Below are 23,569 nucleotides of genomic sequence, written 5' to 3' on the forward strand. Positions count from 1 at the left end.
AAAACTGTTAGCTATCGTGGCTCGTCAACCCCTCATGGTACAAGTAATGAAATGTGTGCCTAGGCATACATCATCAAAAGCAAAGTAAGGACATGAGATATTGGGCTGTAGCAGATGGCGACGATCCAACAAGCCACCCCGTAGCCCATCTCCATCTCCACGACGTTGCTGAATAAGATCCATACCGCTCAATCCCAGCCACACATCTCCATTCCGCAACCAAACCACAGACACAGAGCCCTCCTCCTCCGCCGCCGCTCTCACCGCCGCACCGCGAACCCTAGCGCGCGCCCCAGCGACAGCGGCAACCATGGCGGCGGCGGGGAAGATCCGGTGGGGGGAGCTGGACGAGGACGACGGCGCCGACCTCGACTTCCTGCTCCCGCCGCGCGTCGTCATCGGGCCCGACGAGCACGGGTTCAAGAAGACCATCGAGTACCGCTTCGACGACGACGGCAACAAGGTCAAGGTCACCACCACCACCCGCGTCCGCAAGCTCGCCCGAGCGCGCCTCTCCAAGGCCGCCGTCGAGCGCCGCGGCTGGGCCAAGTTCGGCGACGCAGCCAGCGGCGACGACGCGTCCGCGCGCCTCACCGTCGTCTCCACCGAGGAGATCCTCCTCGAGCGCCCGCGCGCCCCAGGTTCGACCCTCGTTTTTGTCTACATCACATCCCCGCTTAGATCTGCGTCCATTCATATGTTTCGATTCAACTGCTGTAGGGCAAATTAGGTTGGATTGATGATATCCATTCCATTTTAGCATTATTGAATCGTGATTGGCGATCTATCGAGTACATATAGAACTGTCCGCTCTCATATCAAAGTAATGCAGTAAGCTTCCAGTGTTATGTTTACTGTTTACATGTACATAACATTTTGGATAGTCGGTATGCAATAAATCGAGCTGGGCATTGGGAGAACAGTAAATAGATTGGTAGCTATGATATGTTCTGAAGCAATGCTGCCATTGGGTAAGTGACAGAAGGCTTGTTTCGCAAGCTGTTACGAAAATTCGGTTATATATTGAGAGAAGCAAGCCGCAGTTGAATGTAATTCGCATGATTTTTGAGTCGCCGAGTCAAGTCAAGTCGCCGAGGCTGAGACTCGTGACTTGGTGACTTGACTCAGCGACTAGGGCTTGTATAGTCGCCCCAAGTCGCCTAGCATGTACTAGCAGTTTTTTCCATCTTTGTAACATCAGACTTGTAACAGCAGAGTTGGTAAAAAACTGGCTGGTTCGAATGTGAACAAAGTTGGCCTGTCAGCCATACCGGCCAGGCCCAACACGGCCCAGCTAGCCCTCTCCCAGCCTCACCCCTCACTAAAACGTAATCCCATCAGCAATCCTCCCGCAGCCCAGCCTCAGCCGCCAGCCAGAAACACTCCCGCACCCAGCCTCGCTCGAGTGGTCGAGCCTTTCCCCTCTCCTTCCTCTGCGCCGCCGGCGAGGAGCGGCCCCTGCTCGAGCATCTCCCTTCGAACCATCCCCTTCCTCTGCGCCGCCGGCAAGGAGCAGCGGCACCTCGAGCCTCTCCTCCGTAGCTCTGCTCCTTTCTCTCCCTATACTTCTCTTTCTCTGAAATCCCTAGGCAGAAGCGACCGGCGACTAACAGCCGCCGCTGTATAGTCGCTGTTTAGTCGCCAGCGAGCCAGCAAGTCGTGCGACTCGCCCCGTGAGTCAAGTCGCCTGCGCGACCCAGCCACGCCGCGACGACTCGGCGATTAGTCGGCGACTAATCGGTGATTAGTCGGCGACTCAAAAACCATGGTAATTCGGTCAGGAGGTCTGGATAGGTTATTTGGATAACTGTGTTCTGATTGCCCAAGTGAAGGCTCAGTACATTGCTTGCAGGCCATGTAGAATGTTAACTTGTCTTTCTTCCATAGCCCACCCTCTAACCTTGTGTACCGTGCCACTGATGTTTTACTTTCTGTCTTGCCGAACATGTTGATATTCAGTTAATGGATGCTGCGGTTTAGTAAGTTAAATGTTTGTTTCGTATACACGGCACACTGGTTACTGAATGGTGATTGTTCATCACTGGGGCGTCTGAACTTGTCTTTTTTTCCTGTCGCCCACCCACTAACCTTGCATACAGTGCCTCTGATGTTTTACTGTCTATCGTGCTGATCATGCTGACATTCAGTTAATGGATGCTGCATTTAAGTAGGTTAAAGGTTTGTTGCTATACAGAGCACACTGGTTCCTTAATGATGATTGTTCATCAATGGTGCATGTTGACTGTCTTTTCGTTGGTAGCCCACTCAAATCAACCTTGCATTACTGAGCCACTGATGTTTTACTGTCTATTGAGCCTTCACTTGTGCTCTGCTCAAACTCGACTTGTTAGTATTGCTAATTTTACTAATTTCTGTTAATAATCACTTCATTATTGTTGTCCCCAAGTCCATTAAACTAGCTGGCTTTGCTCTATCTCAGTGCTCTTAATTTTAACTCCTCACTTAATTGTAGGGAGCAAGGCTGACGAACCAAGTGCGTCTGGTGATCCACTGGCAGCGGCAAGCAAGGGAGGTGCTGTTCTCATGGTTTGCAGAACCTGTGGCAAGAAGGGTGACCACTGGACCTCGAAGTGCCCCTACAAGGACCTTGCTCCAGCGCCAGATTCTCTTGACAGGCCTCCTACTTCCGATGGACCTCCAACACTGGGTGGCGGTGGTGCTGCCAAGGGATCATACGTTGCTCCAAGGTTGAGGGCTGGTGCAGTGCAGGATGCTGGACACGACATGAAGCGCAGGAACGACGAAAACTCTGTCCGTGTTACCAATCTATCAGAGGACACCCGTGAGCCCGATGTCCTTGAGCTGTTCCGCACGTTTGGCCCTGTCAGCCGCGTATATGTTGCAGTGGATCAGAGGACTGGATCAAGCAGGGGCTTTGGCTTCGTCAACTTCGTCCACAGGGAGGATGCTGAGAAGGCTATCAGCAAGCTCAATGGGTATGGTTATGATAACCTTATCCTCCATGTGGAGTGGGCAACACCCAGGCCTAGTTAGTTACTATATCTACTGCAGATATCCCATAAGTATTTTGTCAGTATGCTCGAATTTTTGTCTCAATAATTCTAATGAACATGTATGACTGAATTTTGGGTGAGTATTCAGCGTATGAGCTGAAACTGTATTCTGACCTTAAGGTTTTGAGAAGTGAATGAGCTGTTTACCTAGGTGATAATCTAAAATCTCCCGAACTGTGTGACTGAATTTTGCTTTTAGTATTCGGTCATCTCGTACTAACGGTTGCAGCTAGAGATACACGCAGGACTAGTGCGAATTGCTCAAGTAGGAGCAGCCGTGAAACAAACTGTTTTCTGAAAGTCTGAACCATCGTACGATTACGTATGCTAGGTGGAAAGTTCTTTGGTGAGATAGATCCTTCAGCAGTTTACGAGATTGGGTTCAGTTTGCTAATTTTCATTTTTTTTTTACTTTGGTCTGTTTGAACCACAATTCCACACCTGTCCATCAACCACAGCAGGAAAAACACAGTTTAAAAATGTTTCCTCGCCTTAGTTTGCAATTTTGTATATATTGTTCACCGTTCTCCTATTGAGATTTTAGACAACGACCCACATGAGGAAAGAATCATGCGGCGGGATTCTTATTGAGGTTTACAGAGGAAAAGTGTTTGCAGGACCCTTTTTGGGAGGAGGTGTTTTGCCTCATAGGAGCATTTGCACCCATTATGTAAAATAATTAAAAAACAATTTTAAAAATGCTAAAAAAAAATCTGACATAAAATTTATGGTGTACATTCTAACATTTTATGTTCGTACACAAGTTTTCGTGAAAAAAAAAATTTATGTGGCATGTACAAAAAATACAAAAAAAATATCCCGTACGTAGTCGTTTTGTAACATCAAAATTTGTCTTTTTTGCAGGAGACACAGAAAAAAATTCTCGAAAGTTGTGTACAAACATAAAATATCTAGATATACATGTAAAATTTAAAAAAAAAATATTTCGAAATTTTTTGACACTTCAAATATATTTTCACATAACGAGTGCATATGCTCCTACGAGCCAAAGTGAATTTCCTCCCATTTTTGATACTATAAAGTATACTGTATGGTTGAACAGGATATCAAAATGAAATGAAGCAATGGAATGCAATATAAATAATAGGCTTAACAGAATCACTTGGGACACATAAGTGACGTAGCTGACAGCTCTACCACTTAGAGCTGGTGTTTCTCACACACGTATAGTGGACACACACTGAACTCAAAGGTAGAACTGAGTGACACAAATACTTTGGAGCAGCTCAAAGTTGCTGCGTTTTCTCTCTACTACTTGGTATCCTAGACTAATACATATGGGGCTTATTTATACTAGTAGTGAGCTTCATAGAACAGCTCACGTACAACTATCCTAGGTGTGAACCTTTGACTGTTGGAAGCCAAAATGTCAAGCCGTCATATCCCTGCACTGCAGTTTTTATCTCCTGCAGCTTATCACATTGCAGCTTTGGCAGTTATCACCTGCAGCTTATCTTGCCATCGTGTCCACTTGCTCTACTTGCTGTCCTAGCCGTCATGCACAGATTCTGTTCACACTAAGCCAACTACTACTACTAAGTCATGCACATACAAGTGCATTCTTATTTGAGGCTAAGCAAACTTGCTACTACTACTCTACTAGCAACTGATTAAACAACAGTAGCGTCATGTGCAGGGGAGAGTTTTTTTTTTCGAGGTTTAGCAGGGGAGAGTTGGATCGGATGCGTTTCCGTTTCCTTTTGAACAACACTCGTCAAACAGTTGTGCACCTGGCAAAAAATGTGGGGTCAAGCAAGCCTCCTATTAAAGAGAAAGTGTGTGTATCAGTCAACAATCAATCATAAGAGGAATAGGTAGAACAATAGAGATGAATCTTTGTTCATCGTACAGGTGCAGACAGTTCAGAGAAAAGAAGAATCAGAACGTCGTTCTCAAATTAAGAGGGTGTGCTAATAACAGAGCTCGGTTGGTTCATGTAAGCATCACCATAAAGATCCATGAAGTGAACATTCTTTGCCGCTCAATTTGCTTTTGGTGAAGAGATACGAAAAATCAAAATGAAAATAGTAATAGGTCATAATAGGCTTAACAGAATCACTTGGAGCACATTACTCATATAGATTCGTCAAAATAAACTTTTAGTCAGTAGTGGGGTGAACTAAGGCTCCTATTAAAGAGTAAGTACGGGGATCAGACAACACTCAAAGAAACAGGAGGTGGTTCTCAAATTAAGAGGCTGTGCTAATAATAGCTCAGTTGGTTCATGTAAGCATCACCATAAAGAGCCATGAAGTGAACATTCTATGCTGCTCAAGCTTCTTTTGGCGAAGAAACACGAAACATCAAAAAGAACATAGCAGTAGACATAATAGGCTTAACCAGAATAACTTGGAGCACATTACTCAGATATATTGGGCAAAATAAACTTGGACTATTAAACATTACTAAGAGTGCAAAGCCAAACAGCAGCGCTCGTTTCTACGGTTCTAGAAAACTAGGCAAAAACATATTTGGAACTACTTGGCAGGCATGGGAAAGGATAACCTCGTCGATGAGCGTGAAAAATCATGTTGATGGACAATTTTGGCTGCCATGCATTAACCCTGCAAAGGAAGAAATTGGAAAAAAGGGCTCCCGTCAGTATCAGAAAATGCAAATCTAGAGACCTTAACATAAACAGAATATGTTTATACTAGCAGCTTGGAGGCTCATACATAAAAAAGATGGTCCAAAATTTAGCTTATACGGTGTACTATATATATGCATGCTGAATGAACGCATACTCACCGGATCTAAGATAAACATAGCACGTAGCGCGGATGAAGCCCGGCTGCTGGTTGTGGAAGCACCCGTCTAAAAGGTTCGCGCCTTTGCAGATGCCTGAGGATGGGAGGACGAGGCTGTACTGCTGCGGCGTCAGCCGGTTGGCGGCGTTTATAAGCGACTGGACCGCGTGCTCGTCGGGGATGCACCCGCCGTGGACGCAGGTCTTAATGCGGTAAACTTTGGTACAGGGGTGGCAGAGACAGATGCTGCCGAGCTCCGCCTCGAGCGAGGAGAAGGCGACGTCGCGGAAGACGATCTCGCGGCGAGGGAAGAGGCCGCGCCACCGGCGGGACAGGGCAGTGGTGCGCACGGCGTCGCGGGCGCTTCCCAGTCGGCCGAGGATCAGGTGGAGCATGTCGTTGGAGAGGGCGCTGATCCGATCCCGTCCGTTGCCTGACTGCTGGGTCTGGGAGGATCGCCGGCAACGCCCTGAGCTCAACTCCATCGGTCGGAGCTAGCGGATGATACAGGCTGGAGGTTTGAAGACCTACGAATTGATCGATCGCTCGAGACGGCCGCTCTGGAAGTCGGTATATATACGGTAGGGTTATTATGTTCTTTTTACTGCACGAGTAACTTTTGAAGGCCGACTTACATGTAGCTCTTATTTTCAAAAAAAATTAAAATTTGTATTTTAATGTTTCAAAAAAAAATCCGAAACATAATTCTAGAGATAGCTAATGATGTATGGTATAATGGTGTAAAATCTCAATGCAAAATAATTTGTATTCTAGGTTACATGAAATTGACAGAATCTGGCATGTAGGGTAAATATGGTGTTGCCACCCGGTGGCAATGCCCCCCACCTGGCTGCCTTCGGATCCATCATATAGATTCGGGCTGGATGCAAAGGAACTATCACATCTCAAGCTCTAATCAGCTAAACTACCTGCAAAACACCTGCCCTAACTGTAGCCTACGCCCAGTGTTAATGCCCGCCACAAGTGGAAAATGGTTCAGAGAGTGGCCTGGCGGGAAACAGAGTGTTTCTTGTTGACTATAGTGATCAATACAATAAATATTACCCAGGTGTCTCAGTGAAACATACGCCCATGCTAACTAGGGATTTAATGTTCTCATGCACTGCCCAAGACATGTCCAGGCCGTATCCTTATTATCTTCACTCCATAAGTTTGCATGTCGATCAACAACATGTGGTGATGTCACGTTCTGCTATCCAATACTAATTACTATCAACAGTGGTCGGTTTAGAAGTCTAAAAGATGGATTTAGATCGGTTTCTATATAGTAATGTGTGTAATTTGTGTGTGCTTAGTACGATAGCATTTACAGGTTCCATCCTTAGTTCCTTACGTAGGAGTAGTTTGCATGTGTGCTTTGCTATGTCTAAGTAGGTCATGAGTTGCTTGACTTAATTTGCATCTGCGCATGCGTGTTGGACCGAGAGAATCAGGGAGAGCACAAAGAAAACAAGACATTCAATGCTCCCTGTGTAGGTAAGAATTTATGTAAACATGCATACTCAAGTGAGAGAGCGAGTTATGCATGCCATCCAGGCTAGAACGAGACGGAAGCTAGTAAAAATGTAGCTTAATATTGTATGTAGGCCTTGTGTGAACAATTTAAAAAAGTCATTTTGTGTTCGGGAAAATATGAAAAGAAATCTAGATTGTTTATAATGATGCAGTCTACCAATCGAGTAAATCTTAAATCAAAACATCTTGTATTTGGGTCATATTAAAATGACAAAATCTCAGGATGCAGCCCATATGGAAAACGATTAGGCCGCACATGGGGAGGACCCGGCTAGACTGCCGGAGCTCTTGTCGGCGTTGAAGAACTCACCCGTGGATGCCATCACCTCGCCTAGCTTCACAGCCGCCCGGAACACCATAGCCAGCTTGAACGAGACGTGCATCGCCCAATCCAACGCCTCATCTATCAGCTGTTCTTCGAAAATGGCTATGCCTCGACCGGCAAGACAGGCCGCCGACGCCGTCCGCGCCCACATGCCCAACGCTGCTTCCTCCTGATGCGTCTGTATCTACGATGGTGCAGTGGATCCTGCACATGCATGCTACTTTGGTTGATATAAGAGAGAGAATGAGTCATGCATGCTACTACTTTGGTTCAAACGAGTACCGCTTGTTCCTGGTAGCTGCCAATCTCCCAATGAAAAATGTACCAGCAGAGTCAGACCGATGAGTAGCCGCGCCATGCATCCAAATCATCACTAAGGGGCGTCATCCATGCCTTTAATTTACAAAGGTGCATATGCATGACCTGACAGACAAAGGGGACAGACAAAGGGGGTCAGCAGGCCGGGTTTGGCGCTGCAAGTCTCTGCTGTATCCCTGGTAAATGAACGTATAATTAGGGTCTAATTCAGTTCTGAAGGTCATCCATTGAGCTTTGATTGTACTGTGGTGGACAGCTAACAATGCAGAACGGATCTCCAGCAAGTGATCGGACGGCAGCCACACGGGGGGCATTGCCACCGGGTGGCTATAAATCCGCTCTCTAGTATTCTAGGTTACTATAAACTTTGTCAGAATTTGTTATTTTTGTGTAGTCTAGAATATAAAGTAGTTTATATTAAAATTTTACAACATTTTAGTATACATCATTAGCTATCTGCACAATTTTGATTCGGATTTTTTGAAGCTTTGAATGATAAATTCTGAGTGTTTACAAATAAATGATTACATGTTGCTCGGCCTCTGTTTGAAGCTTTCCCACGAGTAAGGAGTTAATTCATGATTCGCAGTTGTTGTGTTATAATCATTTTTCATCACACCTGTAAAAATCGTATAGGCTTTCTATAAAAAAGCAAGCTAGTCACAATAATGGCACGGTTTTACCGGCAATCAAACCCGACAAACCCCGTACATGGAGAAGTGTGGAGAAACTTTCTTGGTCCTAAAATCGCTTGGCTGCGACACTTGTTCACATCCCTCCTCTGAAATCGTTGCACTCATGTGGGGGGTGGACTGTGCCAGAGTTTGGGTGTGTCTGTGGTGTCTAGCAGCCTAATTGCTTGCAGCTGGTGCTGCTCTCCTGTATATGAGTTTTGTGCCTTCTGTAAAGATAAGAAGTGTTGAAGAAAATCGTTGCACTATATCCACTTGGTTCACATCTCTGCTCTGAAATTGATGCACTATGCCACTTAGTTTACATCCTTGCTCGCCGTATCTTGTTTTTTTTTTTTGAAAGATCATTAAACTTTGATATGTGATGCGGGGTGGGGGCATTACGCCCCCCCCCCCCCTATACAACCACTATAATTAAAAACACATTGTTACTACGGTGCCAATCATCGCGTACTAGATCACCTTCTCGATGTACACCTTGCTGGTGGGGTTGTGTACCGCTTGTCGACTACACACGAAGTTGGAGGATAGAAGAATGTCGTCCCTAGAGCTCTGTCTTTCGGCCGGTTAGGGTTGCAGGGCGTGACAGGATGCATGATAGAATTTTCTCAACACTACCAAACCCCTTCATGTTTTCTGTTTCATGTCTACTCCTAACTTTTGATTAATTTGTTCTTTGCGGGACGTATGCGTGACACCCCTACGCACGGTGGTAATGATGCATATTTTCCATGCCACGATGGCCTTCGCCTTCTTCGAGCTGCACTTTATCCACCGTTCCTTGACATTCTGCTATGCGTTAACGTATAGGTGAACCTACGTACGGGGAGTAGCTATTGTTTTAGCGGGGCCATACAATGGGGGTACTTGCTCATGCATCAAAGCTGTTTCCACTGTTGACACGTTCACTCCTGTGCTATCGCGTCGTGACCCCATACCCCTTGGCGTCACAGTACAACTACCCTAGGGTACAACGGTGCGTGCGTGGTGCGTGCGTGGTGCGTGTGTGGTGCGTGCGTGCGTGCGTGCGTGCGTGCGTGCGTGCGTGTGTGTGTGCAACTATTATAGTAAATCCCGCATGGTACGACTTTTGCCTCATAAAACGTGTTTGTTAAAAACACTAGGCAAAGACTTGCTTTGCCGTGCGTTTGTTAAAAACACTAGGCAAAGACGTGCATGTCGATGCCTTTTGTGCTTTGCCGTGTGCCAGCGTCTTTGCCGTGTAGCCTATCTTTGCCGTGCGCTATGTTGGTCCTTTGCCGTGCAACTTTCTTTGCCGTGCGCTCTCTTCCGTCGTTGCCGTGAATCAAATCTTTGCCGTGCGCTCGTGTCCGTGTTTGCCGTGGCCAAAATCTTTGCCGTGCGTTTTTCTACGTGCGCACGGCAAAGAAATCTTTGCCGTGCGGAAACACACGGCAAAGATGCAATGCACGGCAACTGCATTTTTTCCCGTAGTGCATGGACTCAAGTAAGCACATTGCGTGTTTCAGCTTGCAAACTATAGGGCAAATAATTGGAGGCGTGGTCTAAGAGATCACCCCCCTCTCTCTCCCTCTCCTTCTCCCTCCCTTATAAGCCCAAGCTGATCATGAAAATGGCAAGGTTTGGTGGACAACCAATCACAGCAACACGACAAATAGCGGAGAAATTAAATTTCTTAGTCATGTTGTTATAAATTTTTGCACTGTGACACTCAGTTCACATCCCATCCCTACTTTAAAATTGCTGCACTCCGCTCACATCCCAGCTCTCACCGTTGCCATTCGTACTCTACTATTTAGTTAAAAAAAGGGAGCGCCTAGGTATCAGGTGTCTGATTTTTATTAAGTCTAAATTAACTTCTTAATCATTCGCTTTGCATGCACAACTGAATAAAAATCAATTGCAACACGAATGACTTAGAAGACGACTAAGTCATAATAAGAATCAGTCGTCTTATTTCTAGCAAAACCGTGAAAAATAAAAATAAAGCTATAAGATAGAGAAACCTCCGCTTTTTCCCCCATGAAATTAAATCAGTGTTTAGCTAGCAGAAATGGATCTTTTTTTTTATCAAAACACATGATGAAACTTGAAACCTTGAAATACAATTTTTTTTGAATCCCGATCCCGCGCGACTATCTGGGCTTGGCGGATGTCCGATCGCCACACCCGGATCCGACTCCTGCTAGAACAAGGAATCCCGAGCTGAATCCGATGCAAATTACAGAAGTATCCAGATCCCTTATTAATTCAAGGCTGTCGTCTCGTCCTCCTCTCCCTGAAGAGCTGCTGTGAAGAACCGCTCGCCCCGATTGAACGCTAAACCTAACCTTCCGGATCATCGCGACCTAGCAGCTACCAATTAATGGACACCTTCAGCACCCTCAATCTCGTAAGCGCCTCCTCCGCTGATCCCACCCCACCAGAATCGATTCCTCCACGTACGAAGCTAATTCTTCTAGGTTATATCTGACCTTTCTCTGTACGCGTTGATGGCATTGCAGCTGGCCGCGGCGTCGGCCTCAGGCGGAAGCATCATCCACGGCGGCCTCAAGTTCACCATCCTCCAGGTAAGGAGAAGTTGCAGTCACCCTCAGCCGCCTCTGCTTGTACCGGCTCTCAACTGAGATATGCATGCATGCTAGAACTGACTCTCATCCGTTGCGTGTACAGCCCCTAGAGATCATGGAGCAGCGCCACGTCCAACGAGGCAATAAGGAGGTCGCTCAAGCCAAGGTTCGTTGGACTGTGATGTGGCCGACGCTGTCGACCTGGGAAGATCTGGACTACCTGAAGCAGAATTACCCAGACCTGGTTGGACCTGACACTGCTGGAGCAAAGTAGTAACCCTGGCAGAACATATCTGTTGAGGCGTGTTTTTTTCTTTGTAATTCCGTCTACTGCTAGCACATTGTCACATTGATACATATAGGACACCTCTTTTCTAGGCACTAATCAGTGGAAAGTATATACTTTGATCTTTGAGGGTATTTTTGTTTTCCAAAGAGAGGTCCATGCTTTCTCTTGACAATCAGAACTTGTGCTGGTTCTTCCCTCGAGACAGTCCTCTCTAAGTTTCTTTGTCGTTGTTTGATAAATAGCATATATTAATATCTCGGAGATACCAATTACATCCATCCTCTTCAACAACGCATTGATCTATCAACATTACATATGCACACAACTAAAAAAGAAAAAAAAATACAAAAAAGAAAATATATTCCTTGAAACAATAGTGTACAAGACAACACTAGAAGTTCAACTCCTGCAAAAGTGATACCTCCAACAAGGGAACAGTGCACAAGCGTCGCATCGTTCGATCATAGATCTTAGGCTCCGATCATAGATCTTAGGTGAAAGGTTTTCACCCTGAAGGAAGTCCTTGATCTCAAAATATGTCTTCAACAAGATCATTGCTAGACACAACCAATTAAGATCAGACCTTGGATTTTCACCCTGAAAGGTAAGAATTTAAACTTCTACTGTCCATTCGCCCCCACTTGCATGCTGCTACTCCAAATCACGAATCACCAAGCCAATTCCTCATCACCACAAAGACTCAAACCACCATTGTTAGTCCTCAAATCTTAGCTTCCATGACATTCTTCGCCAACACCATGGAACGAGAACATGCCCCATTAGTTAACTGTAAGATGGAACTACCTAGGAGCCACCACAACCATTTGACACTCTGGCCGTTCGATTGCGTTGATGGACGTCCCAAATCAAGTCATTACGCGCTCATGTTTCTTGTGTCATTTTCCCTAAACCCAAGTTGCGTCGCGCCTACCCAAAGTAAAAGGGCTGCTACTCCATAAACAGATCCAGGAGTTCTGTCATACATCGGGCCTGAAACAGGCCAATTCTTGCTGTATGGAGGCCCGCACGTGTGCTTCATCTACTTTTTTCTCCATAGTCTGATGAACAAATCGGGCGTGGGTCTGTTTATGGAGGGAGGTGATGTGTCTCCGTGCAGGTAGTTAGTATCCCTCACGGCGGTCGAGTTAAGTTCCCCCATAATACTAACAACCAGCAGAGCTTCGAAGCATTCCCTCTCAAACCAAATAGTCAGAGAAAAACACGGATGTGCACGAACGAATTCCACCCGATCCAGCAATCTCCAGGTTTGAATCGCCCAATGAAGGTTTGCCGACAGAGGTTTCCGAAACATGCCACTCCAACTTGATCGATGGGGACTCCCAACCGGTAGATCTTTATCTTGGCGGGAGTTGGAACCTAAGGAAAACCACAATTATTCGGTTGGGCTACAACCCTCTCACCGTCGGCTGGTTTTCAATGAACAGATGGAGCGGGCCGACCCATTCCCCACATCGAGCCCAGGGTTGTCTCCAGATCGGGCCCACACGACAATGGCACCAGGAGCGTCATCACGGGACCCCGCGGCGCGACCTGCGCACAATCGCACATGCGCCTCCTCTGTCTCCTCTGCGCTTCCTTGTCGCACACCGATGAGCGCCACTATCCCGTCGCCTGGTCTCCACCTGTGCCGCCCTAAAATTGAGCCCCCCATGCGAAGGGAGACCTACGGGCCACGTCATCCCCGCCCGACGTCTTCGACAGCCAGGCATGGCCACCACCGTCGACGCTGACGATGTCAGTGACCGGTGGGGCAGGATCGAGGTCGTCTTGCTAGGGTTTGTGGAGGGCCTCTAGAGCCGCCCTCGTGCGAGCGGTCGGGGAGGGTTGTAAAGAAACATTCCTTATTTTTTCATGATACCAAGCCCAAAAAACACCTTGCCAAGCTGTGCTAAGCGGGATTTCATAGATGGCATCAACATCCATGACCGAGAACGTGCAGGTTGCAGGTGTATGATGGGGCGTCCATGAGTTCAGATACTTCAAGAGGTGGATTACCTTTTGTAGCAGCATACAGTCTTAGTCTCTCTAGGAATCCACTATAGATATATGTGTCGCCTCCATTGCCGAGGACTAAATTCGTGCTCAATCAAATTGCTGCATCGTAATTTGTGCATGTGAGTTGCAAAATAGATTGCAACCGACATTTTTCAATCACAACTAGGAATGCAACTAAGAAACATGTTCTAGACTGTTAAATTTGCTTTGGGATTCATGATAGTCATATGTTCAACTAAGATTTGATGATATCAAGATAGTTCTCACTTTACTGGGAACTACTCGGTTCCATGTTCAAAAATCTCATTATCTCGGAACACACGTACATTGCATTACCATGGTGTCCCAAGACACCTAGTGAGCTTTCCATTCCTCTGTTTGCTGGCCCACCAAAATCCTCTAATTATCGTATAGATCTGTTGACAAATACAGTACCTCTTGGAAGCTTAAAGCATGGCATGGTACATCTTTGGTGTGCTCTCGAAAAGAAAAGAAGCATGGTATGGAGTATACTGGAAGAAGCAAAGCGACGCCGTGGAGCTAGCATCTCCGTCCGCCGCACCCAGTCGCCTCCGTCTATCGGCCTCGCCGTGTGGGAGGATTTCTCTCGTGCGTACGGGCGCGAGTGTGCCGCGTGTACCCGTATCTTCTCCACGTATCACGTCCTGTCGGGCGATCTACCGTGTTTTGATTGCGGGCGTTGGTCTGGTTGGGCATTCAAGTCCGTTGCAGCTGCAGCTGCATGAGATCAAATCTCGCTGGCTGGATGCAAACTGCTGAGTGGGAGCGCCCAGTGGATCTTCAGATCGACGCTGAAAAGCACTGCTGCACTGCCACTAGCGAGGAAGCCAGCGTCCGGCCGCGCACGCCGACGGCGACACCGCTTCTTCAATGCCATCCGTATCGGATTTATAGTTAGTTTTTCTCTTCACATTACAGCGAAGCTAGACGCGCACGTTCAAGCATCAGTACCACGTTTCTACGCTTGCTGGTCACTGGTGTGTGCTTCTCGTAGCCGCACAGCCAGCCGACTCCGACCGAGGATCAAGTAAGTTATTGCCAACCGGCTGCGACTTGTGGTGTTGTGTGGATGTTTGTAAACGCTTGTACTCGTTCATTGCTTTATTAATTTAAAGCTGGACTACAGTCTTCCATCTAAAAAAAAACTAGGAAGATCTGCGTCCGAAGCCGTTGGAACCGTCCAAGGCAACGGCGAACAGAGGACGAAGGCAGGAGCTCGTGGATTGGATGGCCGTGGTGGACCTAGGGAGGATGGCCGGCTTGGTTGGTGATGGAAGCTGGGTGGCACAGCCGGAATTTGGGGAGGCGCGACCGAAGAAGTCTAGAACTTCCATTCCAGAACCGTTCTTCGAACAGGTTTTCATTCCGCTTTATAAATAAAACCTCTTCCACACAACAGATCAAGGTTGAACACAAAAGGAAGAAAAATCTAAACTTGCCACCGGCAATAACAACAAAACTGAGGAAAACAGAGCTCCTCGACAGCGCCCCCAAGAGGGTAACGACGGGCCGCGCCACCATCGCCGAGACCAAAGGTCAAGGGTTGTCACATGAGCTCTAAAACTGAGAAGGTACCCACAACGCCGCCCCCAAGAGAGTAACGATACCCATAGGCATCGCCATCGCTGTCGTCGAAATGCGGAGCTTTCACCCGGAAAAACATTCGCCCACGCCCGCCGCGAGCCTGACCTTCAAAACGCGATCTGGGAGATGTCATAGCCTAAGCGCCGCAACCGCCAGGATCTCGTGGTTAGCTCCTTGCCACACAAATGACCAAAGGTCAAGACCATCACCATGCCACGTCACCCGCCCAATCCACCTTCAGGCGGGGCCGCCACCCCGGCTTCCGGCCCTGAGCTCAAGAAACGACATGCAACACATGGTGAGCCAACAAGTCGGGCAAGGTAGGTCAACGAAGGATTAGTCGTCAGACATGGCAACGGAGCAGCCCATCGGAGGAGTTCGCCCTCGACCGCCAAAGGCAGTTGCTGACTGGATGCAACAACGCTATTCAGACCTAGATCGCCACGTTGACCTACCTCGGCGTGCCCTGACGGTGGCGAGGAGAGGAGACGAATTGACGATGGAGTTTCCCCGATGGCTAGGGTCTTCCCCCGGTCGCTCGCGGGAGGGCAAGGAGAAAAAAAAAGCAGACCCCTCGCACACCTTGTGTTCGTGTAACTACTCCACCAACGGTTGACCAGGTTAAAATTTTAGCTTCAAAACTAAAGATATAAGGTTGTTGGGCGTATATTCTCGATGCCCTTTAAAATACTCAGAGGTCACTCTAAAGTTAGTTGCACCAAGTTCGTACCAGAAATTACCCTGCAGAATTATTATGGCCCGAGTAACTGCTGGGTTAATCAGTGGAGGGTTGCCTGACCCTAGCTAGTGGGGCTAATTTGGTCGCTCAACGTGTTGGCTCGGGGATAAATCGCACTGACGAAAATCGCTGACGCGGTGCATGATGACTCGAACTGTGTGACACGTGGCCTATAGTGTGAAGGACACCAAACATAAGCATCTACATACCCTTATGATGGCTATGGTATTGTTGGTCCCCTTGATCTTGGCATCAGAATGGCGGATACAAAGTCGCGCGATTTTTTTAAATAATACATTTTTTATTATTAATTTTAGAAATAATATTCGTTTTCAGCAATTTTCAGAAATAATACACCGTCGGGTTCGAGGAACCCGATTTTGAGATATCGGGGTAGAGGAGCCCGATTATGGAATTTCGGGGTTGCCAAACCCGATTATAGTATTTCCGTGCGCCGAGGAAAAAAGAAAGAAATGGGAAAGCAGAAGTCGGGGTAGCTCAACCCGATATTACTGTTTCGGGCATGTTGAATCCGATGTTACTAATTCGGGCATGTTGAACCCGAGTTGTTTGCCACAGATAGCCTTTTCCCGTTCACACCACAGTGGTTCCCTCCCTCCCTTGCCGGCACCCTTCCCGCCTTTCGTTCCCGCCACTCCTTCCCGCCACTATCTCCCGCCAATTTTATCCGCCACCATCTGTAACATCCTTACTTTTCAAATCAATGAAGGAGATCAATTCCCTTTTCCAAATTTTGGAGCCAACAAAAAACTTGAATTGAATTACTTAGTGTGCATAGTGATCATGCATGTATGTTGTGCTTTTTGCCATGATTGTTTGTTTGAAGTTTTGGACATGATTCCAAACCCTAAACCCTACCCCTTTTCAAAATCAAAGAGAAACAAAGAAAAAAATAAAATAAAAAGAGAAGCACATATGGGTATATAGCCATATTTGCAAATCTTGGCCTATGCCATGATCCACTTTGATTAAATGGTTTGAAACCCTAAATAAACTCAACCTAACACTCAAGCAACCCCAAAAGAATACATTTTGGTCAAAGAAAATCAAAACAAAACAAAAGAAAATGAAAAACCCTAACACATGTGATAATGGTCATATGTGACATTTTTAACATGATACCCACTTTGAACCCCTGTGGTTATTATTTTCTAAAGAGTAAAATACACCACTGGTCCTATAAGTTTTCTAGGGGTGTCAAGTTAGTCCCAAATGTTTAGGAATGCATATGCAGGTCCTAAATGTTTCATACGTGTGTCACCGGTAGTCCTAAGCTCACCGGAGCAGCTCTGACCAGCACACGTGGCACTTTGACTATTGCCAAGTATGCAGTAGGGCCTATGGTGGCATAGCAGCAGACATGTAATTTTGCATGAACCCCCCTGGAGTCTCCCATTCACTGTCCCACACATGATTTGCCCAAATTGAGCAGCTGAAAGGCGACGGGAGGCAACTACATCAGCAGGCGGCGACGGCGGCTGATGCGGCAGTAGGTTGGCGAGCGTTCTACAACCCCGTGGTGATACTCCTCCGCGAGGATCCCCTCACTGATTCGACCCCATGGTGATCCTCCTCCTCAGTACGGTAAGGATCAAAACGCTAACCCTAATTCGCCATTGTTTTCTAGCTCAATCTATGCTTTGGTTTGCAATCTTTTAGGCAGTAATATGCATGCGGTAGTGACAATTTGAATTTCCTATAGTATTCATGCCTTCAAGCAAGCTTATGCCACTGGTATACTACCATGTAGAGATAAAAGAGCATGGCAGAAGATGGATGCAATTCCTGTCAAACCACCTTTGTATGAAAATATTGTTGGAAGGCCATCTAAGAAGAGGAGAAAAAGTGCACTTGAGCTACAAGATGGGGCTAGGATGAGCAAGCATGGATCAATTTCACAATGCAGTCTATGCAACTCAACTGAGCACAACAGAAGAAAATGCCCAGATAGAGGAATGCAAGGACAAACACTAGGCGATGAGGACAAGCACTAGGGGATGTCTGTTTATATGTGTTGTTTTAATTTGTGTTATCCAATAATTTACACGTGTTTTCGCTGTAGTCACAAGCTTCACAACAGTCCCGAGTGTTGATGCCCATTCCCGAGTCAAGCTTCCGCGCACGCAGCAAGTCAGCTTTGCCGCTGCCGTCGAGCAATCTCCTATCAACTAACCAGACAAAGAATAGAGGTCCGAAGCCAAAGAAGTAGCATGCATACCTAGTTTGGAGAGTAACTTTTTGAACAATTTCGTTCTAGACAGCATTTTGGACAGTTAGGATGCCTGCTAGGTGTTCAGAACTAAACCTCATGCATGGAACCTTTTGTTGTAGGTTTATGTGCACCTCCTAATGTGCATCTTCAAGTTGTAAATCATACACATTTCATGATAATTTCCTCCTATTAAGCGCACTATGTTTGTGCCAATTTTGATGGTTATTCAACTGAACAAAAATGCATTGGATAGTCACGTTTCCTGATTAGAAGTTGTCTCACTTTATTACACACTACAATGAACTGTCTCACGTCTCACTTCATAGCTGCATAAAGTTGACACCTAAGATCAGTACACACACAGCTACTATCACATCCAGCCGAAAATTAAGTTGTCCTGCTACATCTTCACTTGTCTTGTTCCTGGCACAATTCTCTGCATTAGTTGAGATTGCACCGCGTTTCTTTTTCCTGTCACCAATCTTTGCTTCATTGAATTGGCCGACGGCAATGTTTCACCGGGGTCGGCCGACGAAGTGATGGAGAACGTATAAGCTTCTGACATCGCAGACATGGTCACCGGAGTCAGAGCGAATGGAATAAGTGAAAGAGAGAAAAAAGGTCCATGTGCTCCGGTTATTATAGACATGGGTTCATTTGCAAGTATGTGAATACCCCTAGTTTGACGTGGCGATGGTGAATAGCTGGTCAGAGCTGCTCTGGTGAGCTTAGGACTACATGTGACACACGTATGAAACATTTAGGACTTAGTTATGCATTCCTAAACATTTGGGACTAACTTGGCACCCCTAGCAAACTTATAGGACCAGTGGTGTATTTTACTCTTTTCTAAACTAAACCTTCTCATCTTTTTTGCACATATCTATAGTACACATAAAAGTAAACAACTTGGTGTTGACCAACCTTGCTGATTCAAATTCAAATGAATTTAAAAAGCAGCCAAAGTGGCATCATTGAAACAAATTATAGATCATCTCAAATTTGATTTTCACCAAATCCTTTCCCAAATTCAAACCAAGGCCATCAATAAGTGCCAAACATTATTTGAATCACACCCATAAAATATTTTGGCAAAATTCAAATTCAAATCTCTTTCGGCCATTTCATCGAGCACTTGGTGTGCACAAATGTGGATTGTTCATACACTCTAAAATATTTTGGGTTTTAGCCTAAACCATCCAGGCCTTGTGATCATCATTGTCCTTCTTCATCCCCTGGACCAAACCAAGCACTTGCACCACTGTTCCAAGGAGAAAAGTGACCAAACTATGCCTATGTCATGTACCATGCCAACCATCATGCCAACCCCCTCTCCTCTCACCCCTGGTTGACCTCACCATGCCCTGGAGGTACCCCTTTATCCCCTGACCCTGCTGGTACTCGCCATCGACCAAGGAGAGCGCAGCAAAGTCCTGGCCAGGACGTGCCCACGACGCTCTGTGACGCCAGCGTGCGCACGGACACGCCCACGGGCACGCCAGAGCACGAGCTTGCCTCGTCGTTGCTGACCTCCCCTCGCCCTCTCCTCTCGCACACGCACTCACCAGGACCACATCAACCTCCCAGACATGACCACTCGAGCCGGAGAGCCCTGTAGCCGTTGTCACTGTCGACGATCTCCGCCACGGTACCGCACGACCAACTAATGATCTTGACCTCTCCCGACCTCCATTTTCTGTGCAATCAAGCGGGTGATGATCGCCATGACAACAGAGCGCAGCATCCTCGCCTTGCCCCTTCGCAGCCCTAGCGCCACCTCCATGCTTGCCACCGTTACCACCCCGCATCACTCGTCGACCCTATAAAAGGAGACCTCCCCGGATCAAATTCTTCACGCCATTCCTCTTACCTCTCCTCATTGAGCCTCCTCGAGCAAGCCCTCTTCCCAATTAAGCCCGTAGCCCCTCAATCGATCGTCGGAGTCCGCCGGAGCTGTCGCAGAAGGAGCTGAAGATTGAAGCCACCCCAGGAGTTGCCGCCGGTACCAGGAGCTTCGCCATCGTCGACAACGTCGCTCTACCACCTCGCCGACGATCGCCGGACCTCCGGTGAGCCGCCGACCCCCTAGGTTCGCCGCCAGTAGGGTTCGATCTCGCCATCAAGGACGACGAGCCTCGGCCGTCGATCCTCTTTCTAATCCTACGGTCATCTTTAAAACATACCGATTCGGGTTTTATTAGTCACTAACGAGTGGGTCCCGCTGTCAGGCCGCCCGCGCGTGCGAGATGCGCTGCTGGGCCGGCCCATTTCTTTTTCTCTCTGGCCCAAGTTCGTTTCCTGCCGAAGCCCACTGATTTGAATTTTGTTTAATTAGTTATTTCAAATTCAAATAGTGGTGTTGTGTTCCTAATTGAATAAAAACAAATCTACAAATCCAATTTGGGTGATTCCAAATTTGTGTGAAAGTAGATGAAAATATCTAGCCAACCCCACTAGTCTCAACCCTTGATTCATTATAGATCACTTGCAATAAAAATAACAAGGCAGTACCTTTTCAAAATTCAAACATTTATTAAAAATCAACATAATGAATTTTGAGGTGATTCTAATTCTCATAATTCACATTTCAAAAACTCTAATTGATTATGCAAAAATATGACATAGTTGTTTCATATGATCATGGGCTAGATTCAAATAATGGCTATGTAGTCATTTCTAGCTCATTTAAATTATTTTAAATTTAGCAATTCAAATCTATGAGATGTAGCATCTCATTTAAATCACTTTCCCAAATAATTTGATGTGAGGTGATGACTTTAGTTTCATGGCCTCATATTTTATTATTTGAGGATATTAAATCTTAGTAATTTTCAATGAGAGGAAATTATTTTCCTAACACTAAATAAGAAAACCCTAGTATTATGTTGAGTGATGATTGTGATGATGATAGATCATCTTGAGTGAGCCATTAAGGCTAAATAGTCTCCTTAAGTATTGTTTGGTGATTGTTACCTCGTATCCGTTTATAGACGCTACCGAAGGCTACGAGGAGGAGGAGGTCTTCTACGAAGAAGAGGAGGAACACTTTGATCACTATACCAACCAAGGCAAACTCTACTAATGCCAAGCTACTAGTGCAAGATACCATGGCACTAGTATTTGTGTTTAAAGTTTTATTCTTCCAAGTCCAAGTCTTTATTTTTGCAAGCTTTTACTTTTGTTACCAAGGCTTACTTGTTGGAGTTAATTCTTGTCTAAGTATAGAGTACCACAAGAGAGTCAAACTTAGCCTAGAGAGCTAAAATTTAGTTAGCACCCCTCATGATTAGTTGCTAGTGCTAAAACTAAAATTGACTACTCTAGATGGGAACTTGTGAATCAAATGACTTTGAAAACCTTAGGATGATGAGTCATTCTATTGAAAGTGTTGAAGGTAAATATGATCTTTGAATGACTTTGTGAATTTGACAAAAACTGATGGTTGGGTTCGGATGCGATACCATTCCAATTTTAGAGCACCCCCACAATACCTGATTATGGGTAAGGCTTTAGCTGGAAATTTATGTATGTTAGTATGGGTTCCCTCTGAACAAGCGTCATAGAGGTTATGCCGAGGCTGCCTCCGTTGAAAGTGAAATGACGTGAAAAAAAAGATAAATGTCCTACCCAAGCCCTGTGCAGTTCCTAGGAGGGCAGATTGCCATCACTAAGAGGCCAAGCTCATAGGGGAGGTGCCTATACTAGGGTATGTGATACGTCTCCGACGTATCGATAATTTCTTATGTTCCATGCCACATTATTGATGATATCTACATGTTTTATGCACACTTTACGTCATATTCGTGCATTTTCTGGAACTAACCTATTAACAAGATGCCGAAGTGTCAGTTGCTCGTTTCGCTGTTTTTGGTTTCGAAATCCTAGTAAGGAAATATTCTCGGAATTGGATGAAATCAACGCCCGGGGTCCTATTTTGCCACGAAGCTTCCGGAAGACCGAAGAGTCAACGAAGTGGGGCCACGAGGTGGCCAGGAGGGCAGGCGGCGCGGCCCCACCCTTGGCCGCGCCGCCCGTCTCCCGGGCCCCTCGCGACGCCCCCGACCTACCCTTCCGCCTACTTAAAGCCTTCGTCGCGAAACCCCCGCACCGAGAGCCACGATACGGAAAACCTTCCGGAGACGCCGCCGCCGCCAATCCCATCTCGGGGGATTCAGGAGATCGCCTCCGGCACCCTGCCGGAGAGGGAAATCATCTCCCGGAGGACTCTGCGCCGCCATGGTCGCCTCCGGAGTGATGTGTGAGTAGTCTACCCCTGGACTATGGGTCCATAGCAGTAGCTAGATGGTTGTCTTCTCCTCATTGTGCTTAATTGTCGGATCTTGTGAGCTGCCGAACATGATCAAGATCATCTATCTGTAATTCTATATGTTGTGTTTGTTGGGATCCGACGAATAGAGAATACCATGTTATGTTGATTATCAATTTATATCTATGTGTTGTTTATGATCTTGCATGCTCTCCGTTATTAGTAGAGGCTCTGGCCAAGTTTTTGCTATTAACTCCAAGAGGGAGTATTTATGCTCGATAGTGGGTTCATGTCTCCGTGAATCTGGGGAAGTGACAGAAATCTCTAAGATTATGGATGTGTTGTTGCCACTAGGGATAAAACATTGGTGCTATGTTCGAGGATGTAGTTACTGATTACATTACGCGCAATACTTAATGCAATTGTCTGTTGTTAGCAACTTAATACTGGAAGGGGTTCGGATGATAACCTGAAGGTGGACTTTTTAGGCATAGATGCATGCTGGATAGCGGTCTATGTACTTTATCGTAATGCCCAATTAAATCTCACTATACTCATCATAATATGTATGTGCATGGTCATGCCCTCTTTATTTGTCAATTGCCCAACTGTAATTTGTTCACCCAACATGCTCGTTTATCTTATGGGAGAGACACCTCTAGTGAACCGTGGACCCCGGTCCAATTCTCTATACTCGAAATACAATCTACTCGCAATACTCGTTCTACTCGTTTTCTCGCAAATAATCATCATCCACACTATACATCTAATCCTTTGTTACAGCAAGCCGGTGAGATTGACAACCTCGCTGTTTCGTTGGGGAAAAGTACTTGGTTTGTGTTGTGCAGGTTCCACGTTGGCGCCGGAATCCCTGGTGTTGCGCCGCACTACATCTCGCCGCCATCAACCTTCAACATGCTTCTTGACTCCTACTGGTTCGATAAACCTTGGTTTCTACTGAGGGAAACTTGCCGCTGTGCGCATCACACCTTCCTCTTGGGGTTCCCAACGGACGCGTGTCGAACGAAAAGACAATACGTCAACCACGCGCATCAAGCAAATTTCTGGCGCCATTGCCGGGGAGATCAAGACACGCTGCAAGGGGAGTCTCCACATCCCAATCTCTTTACTTTGTTTTTGTCTTGCTTAGTTTTATTTACTACTTTGTTTGCTGCACTAAATCAAAATACAAAA

The 23,569-nt window shown here is 46.3% G+C and overlaps 1 protein-coding gene across 1 annotated transcript; it reads left to right on the forward strand.

Annotated features, from left to right (window-relative positions):
* The first annotated feature begins 310 nt into the window (after positions 1–310).
* Positions 311–3,206, forward strand: LOC124698233 (eukaryotic translation initiation factor 3 subunit G-like). Its single transcript, XM_047230742.1, has 2 exons — positions 311–641; positions 2,474–3,206. Exons 1-2 carry the CDS (start codon positions 311–313, stop codon positions 3,013–3,015), a joined length of 873 nt encoding a protein of 290 aa, XP_047086698.1. The 3' UTR covers positions 3,016–3,206.
* Positions 3,207–23,569: the final 20,363 nt, after the last annotated feature.

This window comes from Lolium rigidum, chromosome 3 (assembly GCF_022539505.1).
Source record: "Lolium rigidum isolate FL_2022 chromosome 3, APGP_CSIRO_Lrig_0.1, whole genome shotgun sequence".
Lineage (NCBI taxonomy): Eukaryota > Viridiplantae > Streptophyta > Magnoliopsida > Poales > Poaceae > Lolium > Lolium rigidum.